We start from the raw sequence: 7930 nt of genomic DNA on the forward strand, positions 1-7930 counted from the left end.
TTAGGTACTCCTACCAAGTTGTTTGATCCTTCCATGTATACATCTGTTTTTAAGGAGATGTCTGATGTTGTCTCAGATTATTTGTATGGATTTAGTTTTGATCGTAAGTTAGAGGTCAGTCAGAAGTTTTCAAGGTTATGCTGTGGTACAGATGGGTAAAAATTATAAGGTTTTTGATAATATTAATGATTTGGCTCATTTGGCAGTTAAATATAGGCCCACATATCCATCTGTTTCTGTGGCTGCTGAGCACCTGATGGTTACACCAGTCAACATTGTTGACTGTGAAAGAGGTTTTAACAAAATCAACTTAATAAAGACCAACTTGAGGAATCAAATGAACAATTCCAACCTAAAGAATGAAGACTCCTTTGAATTTTACCATGGTTTCTCCGAACAGGTTTGGCTCATGTAAAAGCCAGATGCATTATACATATATGTAAATTGTCAAAATTAAAATATGATTTTTGCCAGTTGTCAAAATAAAGGCTTTTGCTTATACTTCTTAATAGTATAAATATATACTGTATTGTTGTTGGGTATAGGATTCTTCTACAGTAGGTGTCTGTGACTTGTTAGTGATAAATTCAACAATAAATGAACAGCATGCACTTCACTTGTTTTCAAGATAATATATATATATTTGGAACAAGTTAAACATATGTACAATAAATGCTTCACACTATAGAGATTACAAGCATATCATAAACATTATTTATATATAGTTCTCCTTCTTGTCAAATATCCCCTTAGGCCTATTCAACTGCTTTAGAATTTCAGTTGAGAAGCCAAACTATCTTCTCTATTACTATCACACTAGTACTCTGTGTGTGAATCACTTACAATCGTGACACAAGTTACTGCAGTCACATACTACTCTTCCAGTAATCATTTGGTCTTTCTTCTGAATATCCGCTGTTCCTTTTGTCAAAGTGCACTCGGACTGATTCAGTTTATATAGTATCATTCTTTGATTGAATAAATTCTTCTTCTTATCTCATTTTCTACTGTTAGTGTTTTGTTCAGATCTCTGTAGATCACCAGAAGTGCAATCATCATAAAATTTATTTGCACATGTCTACTGGAATCAACATGTTCCTTGATACATCTTGTGTTGTGAGGTTAATAAATTATTTTACATGTTGCTACGTAGTCCAGTCTTTTTCTTTAATTTAGTGAAGTCAAAGATAAGATATTCTCTGCAATACATTTTCTATTGGACCTCTTCTTAGAACAGTTACTATGCTTAACTGTAGGTAATCAATGTACCTGAGAATACCATAAGAGAGTTGTGTTAATGAGTTTTGTTTTTCTTCTGAGGGGAAGAAATTAATAAATTATGCAATTATAATAAATTAAGTGGTCTTTATATATTCTACTCTAAAGAGATGTATGTTTTATTAAAACGATTTTGAATATGTAGATCAGAAAATCACATAAAAACCAAAGTTGATACAAAGTCATAGTGGAACAGAATGTATCAGAATTACATTTTGACATTGTTTGGATCTTCATTGGTAGCGTGATGCTACAAAAAATAGATTGATGTTGGGAAGCATATGTAACAGTCCTTTCTGATGCAAAATATTCATACACTTTGATCATAAATATTTGTTCAGATTGGAGCTTAAAGATTTCCAAGACAGATATCTACTTAATGGCATTGGAAAGCAAAGGATTATGAATTCACTTTGGGCACAAAGACCATCCAAAAAAAGAGACCTGCAACAAGTTGTACTCCTGCTGTGATAAGAAAAGTATGGTGTCTTGTAATTTGCGAGAATCCACAAACACAGAAATCATGTCCCAAGAAGAATCTCAGTCTGACACTCAACTTCTATACGTAGACTTGTGATTTAGACATACATGTTTATAACCAATTGAAAGGGCTCATTTTGAACTACGTAATACTGTCAGTCTTCCTAAATTATAGATGCAGAGAAAGCCATTATAGTGTTGGAGAGTTTGAAGTGTGGTGATCAAGGCAATATATATTTTTATTATCAACTGTTCTATGTTTTAAGAAAAATAGTAAATAGTAATAGAAAAAGAGTAAATAGTAATAATATATATATATATACATGTGTAATGTTTGGTAACTGAAATGTCACTGTAGGCATAAGTGGTGTCCATAACATCTGCTTGTTTGCTCTTGAAAGTATCTCAGTATGGTCTACAAAAATAATAATAGCACCAGTTGTGAATCACTGCCTTATGTTCAATGAGTTTGTAACAAAAATTGACTAGCAAAATCGTGAACAATTCTTTAGCTATAATACCTTTTTCGCTACAGACTCAATTGAATCATCCAAGTTCATGACCCAAAATTGACCTTTATAGTTTTTGTACTATAACTTTTCTTAAATTTTGTTTATCTTCATCAAATTTCACAAGATTTCATTAATCATTAAGAGTAATTTGTAGAGAAAAAAATCAGAATTTTTAAGGAAGTATTTTTGCTAAAAATTTCTCTAAGAATATATAGTCCAAATGTTGACTACTCAAAGTGCAAAGTGATTTTCATGTTAAGATTAAAAATAATCTTCTTCATCTGAAAAATTTCACATTTCATTTGCGTAACATCTTTAATCTTCGAAATAAATTTCAAATGTTTTTTTTCAGCAAAACTTTATATTTTATCTTTATTTTCTCTACCCTAGCACTTTACAAAATTGGTCAATTTGACCGACCTTGTAATTACCAAAAAAAAACAAATTGAAATAAATCTAACTTACTTTTTTTTCAAGAATGACTTCAAATTGTAACAAGAAACAACATTTGTTTATACTTAAATTTTATTGTTTTATTGCTCTTTGAACCGTGTCTGACATTTTTTCCATAAAATTTGCAAATCACTTGGCAAACATGGAGTTCACATTACCCTATTGAATTACATAATGCACAGGATATATGCGAGTTATTCACATGTGTAAAACTTGTGAAAACATTTTCTTCTTGTTATTCTTTATTTTACATAATCTAACTTTATCTAACCCAGAAAGTTTCTAATTTTTACATTTTAGTTTCTTTTATAATAATAAACAAAAATACAGATGAAAAATAAGAAATATAGTACTTAACTTGTGTCTTCTTTTTTTTCTTTGCTGATGACTGTCAATGACACTTAACCCTACTTTTTTATACTAATGGTATTACTGCATAACACCAGTGAACACAGTATAATAACATGCAAAAAGCAGAGAATGTTTCATAACTATCATAATGTTTCTGGTTTTTTAACTATGTGACAAGAGCCGTTAAAAATTTAGTAAAGCTCGTTCATGTGTTTCCTGTGGGAATAAAGTTTGAATTGGAAGTACAATAGACATTTGATAAATTATAATTTTGTCTTTCTATTGGTTATAAATAATATAGTGTTAACCATCAGTGAGAACTGTTGCAATTTCTGAAAGAGAAGATGTGATGGGTGGGTATGGGAAAAGGGGTTTGATTTTGTATTTTATGGCTCTGTAACCAAATAAAATTGAAGGCTGTAAAAATTCAACTTTGCCTGAGAGGTGAAAACATTATAAGGAGTAATTTGTATTAAATTTCATACTTCTCGGAGGTGTAGTAAATGAATTAGAGAACAGGGGATACCTAGATAGCAAATGTCAAAATTCTCACATGAGGGGAAATCAAAGATTCTTTTTTAATATTGCTTTATAAAATTAAGAACTTAAACTTGTATACTATTAAAATTTGGATTTGTAGCTATGTTTTTATGCCAAATTTATTTGTATATTATGATAAGAAAGTAGTTTAATTAAATTTTGAATGTAACTCATTAAAAGCTCATGCCATGTGCCAAAAAAGATACCCATAGCAAATGTTTTGTGTACAAAACTCTTGTAATGCTTATTGAAAGTTTGTAAAGTTCTGTTAAAATACACATACATTCTCAAAAGTTATAGTGTGACTAATCTCACAGTTATTTTGATGGTTACGCTTTAGGCCCTTTGGGTATATCCTGTAACATTAAGGTTAATTTGTTAATACTTTTATGGTAGTTAAGCTCACCGATGACCAACAAATAAATTATCTCTAAATCATGTGTTCAGGACTATTAAGAATAAGTCAATCATTGGCAGTAAAGACAAGTAAACAAAATTTGTAATTGGGAACATGTGGTGTATTTTACATAGTGGCTGGCTGGCATAGAACTTTCTTGTAATGACTAATGCTGGCTACTGGAATGGAAGAAGGATTTCCTAAATATCTGTACAGAATGGAGACAAGAATAATAATTTTATGTTACACTTTCAAGCCAGACAAAGCTCAAGTGCACTATCTCACAATCATTAATTATCTACATCAGCAACATATTCAAGGGGGAGAACCTAACTCATACTTAATTCTACAACTACCTGTGTTGCTCCTTGAGATGAACTTGCCTTGACACAGAAAAAGACCAAAACTTGTATAAGCTTCTGTGGGATTAGAACATGTTTATGAACTTTCATCAACCAGTTTACAAGGATATAATCTAGTTTGTGCAAAACACCCACATGGAAATTTACAAAAATTACCTGACTACAAATATATGCTAGACTAATTATGGAAATTAGAAATTACAAGTCATTTCAAGTTTGATAAACTAACTTAGACAGCACACATTAAAACTAGATTGTGAAGTTAAGTAAAAGATGTGCTTCTTAACTTACATTTTTAGCATACAAGGGGTATTAAATAGATAAGAAGCTGATTTTTTTTTAAATTAATGGCCTACTGAAGTTCAACATCATTCTTGTCATCTTCTGGAACTTCTGTTTACTCTACATTTATTTCACCAAGTTTGACATAGCTAATGAATCTGAGATTTTTATATGCATAATCTTGTTGTGAAGATATTTTAACAATATGTTTTTCCACTGTTTGAGCTACTGCAAACTGTACCTATGTCAATATTATGCATATCAAAAGCATGTGTTCCACTGGTAAGAATTAAGTTATTCTAATGTTGTACTTTTGATAACAATTTGAGACACACTCAGTTAAAACCTATCATGACTAAGAAGTCGATGCAGAAATAATTGTTTGGTACTTTAGTATTATATTAGGAGCCTATTAAGAAAGAAATGCTGATATAGTTTGAAAAACAGGAACTTATAAATGTGCTATGAGGAATTGTTTTCTGTGTATTGAATATATAATTCATATGCTATATACAAAATGGGATCTGAATTAAAACATGAAAGTTAAAAATAGTTTTTTTAATCTAAATGCTGTGATGTTTGCATCACAAAATTGGGAATTAGTATTATTTGAGAAAATAAAATGACTGATCATTGGTATAAATGACCTTCAGTTATTTATTAGGTTTGCCAATTGTTATTGAGGTAGTATGTGAGAGTTGGTTTCAACCTGTTTTTAAAAGCTCACAGGTAGTTCGATTGCATCTTGGTACAGATTCTTCTAGAAATAGCAAAAAATACCAAATCTCACAGAGTTGTATTACATTGTTTGTGGTATGAGAATTAACCTAAATTAAACATGTTTTAATCTTGACACTTTGTTTCCAGACAAAATTGATTTAAAATAATCTCATAGTTTAACAAAAAAAAAGTGAAATTTTCTTTTGAATTTTAAGACTTGAAAATGATTAAGTAATTGTGCGCATGATTGATATATATATATATATTTTTTTATCACATAGGGATATTTAGAGGTTGGAGACAACACAGGCACTTGTAGTGTAGTACTTTGGGATAAGGTTAACATGGGAAAATTTCATTTGTAAGTATAATTTTGAATAGGCATAATTTTTATATGATAGTGACTGGTTACTTAAAATTGTGTACCATTGTTGAAACTGTTGAATGTTTTTGCAATTTGGTTATGGAATTACTATACTATTTAACGTTTGATCATCTATGACATATCAACAAGTAAGTAGAATCGATTGAAATATATACATATTATACTGTTGATGAAGATTTAAAAGTTTTCTCCATCTTTACAATTTTATGTTTATCAGTAAAACTCAGTTTTTTTTTGGCCAGTTTGTTATCTCATTATATAATACACAGTTGTATTCCGAATAACCTTATTCATATCTAATTCAACATTATTTTGTATACTTTTTTGTAAAACACCTTTTTAAGTAATATAGATATTTTATTTTATTGTGCATCTAAGTACTTATTTAAGTTTTGAAAATTTACATTTTCAGTGTTTGTTGGAATGAAAATAATTTAAATCTAGGAAGATCAAAGAGCATGTTAGAGTTTATTTAAAATAATTTATTTCATTAATTTTTTCACAATAACTGTCCTGTTATGTCCGTAAGTTCTTGTCAAATTATAATCACATATGAGTAAACAAAGTATATAAATAAAATACTTCAATTTGTTTTTATTTATCACTATATAACTTACAAGAGCATTTAAAAAATTTAGAATAACTATTTGTTAACACACACACACATGTATGTATATACAAGCTTGGTCATTTTGACTGAGCTTGTGACAACCATGCAACCATTAAACTGTACATACTATAACTCTGAATGTAGGAAATGTATCCTCACGAAATCTGACAGGCTTTTAGTAAAAACTACAGTTTTGTTGTACAAAAAAAAACAACAACAAATTTTCTAATAAAATACTTGTTCTTTACATTTGTCTGTGAATATATTAAGCCTTTACTGAGTCAGTGTCATTGAAAGATAATTTTCATTCTAAAACTGAAAATACTTGTTTTCATCTTAAAGTTTTCATATTTCAGCTGCATAACCTCATTAATGAATATCAAAAGTTTTGGGGGTAAAATTTTATATTTTAGCTCTTATTTTCTTTACCCTAACAATAACTATAGTGAATTCATCAAACAAACAAATTGAAAAATATGAAGTACAATAAATGATACTTTTTTTCTAGAATGACTACATATTGTAACATATAATTACAGTATTTATCAGTACAGCCTCGGGTATCTAACCATTTCATATCTGCTTTAGTCTGTGTCTATGCACGTGGCAGGCAATAACCACAGCTGGAGAAGCTAGTGTAAACAACCAATCAGGTTACAATATGCTTTTGTTAAATTTTCATATTCAATTTTTTCATTTACTTTTTGTTATTTTACCTCATAAGTTTTAATTTTTACATTTTAGTTATTTATAATAACAAGATATATAATGATAAAAAATGTACATGAAAAACAAGAAACTGTGGACTTATATTAGAGCTGAAGCCTGTTTCAGTAATTTGTACTTGAGGTGGTACTTTATTAGTACAAGGCTTTTCATACTATGCATTTTAGGACACACAAGATATATCAGGCACTTGAATTAATTGTCCCAAAACTACTGTAATTTAACTGTCTTTCTAACCAAGTTGTAAATAGGTTAAAAATGTTCTGTTAGCAGTTCTGAGCAGAACACAATTTCAAATAATGAAAGTGAGGATAAATGTCTACTTATGAGCAGTAAAACAAAATAACCATATAATGAAAAGACTGCTCTTTCTATTGTCACAGGTAATTATTGATATTTATTGAAAGGCATAATAACAAGGGAGGGTTGAATATGTGGGCTTGAAATTTTATTTTTTGTATCTCATTAAAATATTGGAGGATTTAAGTTTATATTGTGGCTTCTTGACATCTATGAGTTTCTAATTAGTTGGACACTCAGAAAATCATGTAAGGGTAAAAAGTAAGTCTAAAATGAATAATTTTGAGTGCAGATACACCATGTGACAAGTGAAGATTGAGAATTTATTTCTATATTTTCTTTTAAAATTAATTATTTTCGATAATAATAAAAATGTGAATTATAAATTGTTTTGATGATAAGCTTATTGATATATATATATATATATATATATATATATATATATATATATATAGTAAGTTATTTAGTAATTAACGTAAGAAACGGACATGATATTGTACTTACGTTACGTACCTTACCCATACTACTAGTTAG

The 7930-nt window shown here is 29.1% G+C and overlaps 1 protein-coding gene across 3 annotated transcripts in view; it reads left to right on the forward strand.

Annotated features, from left to right (window-relative positions):
* LOC111087498 (uncharacterized protein CXorf57-like) overlaps positions 1 to 7930 on the forward strand; it is a 155264-nt gene that overhangs the window by 96479 nt on the left and 50855 nt on the right. For all 3 annotated transcript variants that reach the window (XM_022394312.1, XM_022394313.1, XM_022394314.1), the window contains one exon: positions 5657 to 5736. In XM_022394312.1, the coding sequence (XP_022250020.1) occupies positions 5657 to 5736 (80 nt within the window). The remainder of the gene's footprint in view (positions 1 to 5656; positions 5737 to 7930) is intronic.

This window comes from Limulus polyphemus, unplaced genomic scaffold, assembly GCF_000517525.1.
Source record: "Limulus polyphemus unplaced genomic scaffold, Limulus_polyphemus-2.1.2 Scaffold2227, whole genome shotgun sequence".
Taxonomy (NCBI): domain Eukaryota; kingdom Metazoa; phylum Arthropoda; class Merostomata; order Xiphosura; family Limulidae; genus Limulus; species Limulus polyphemus.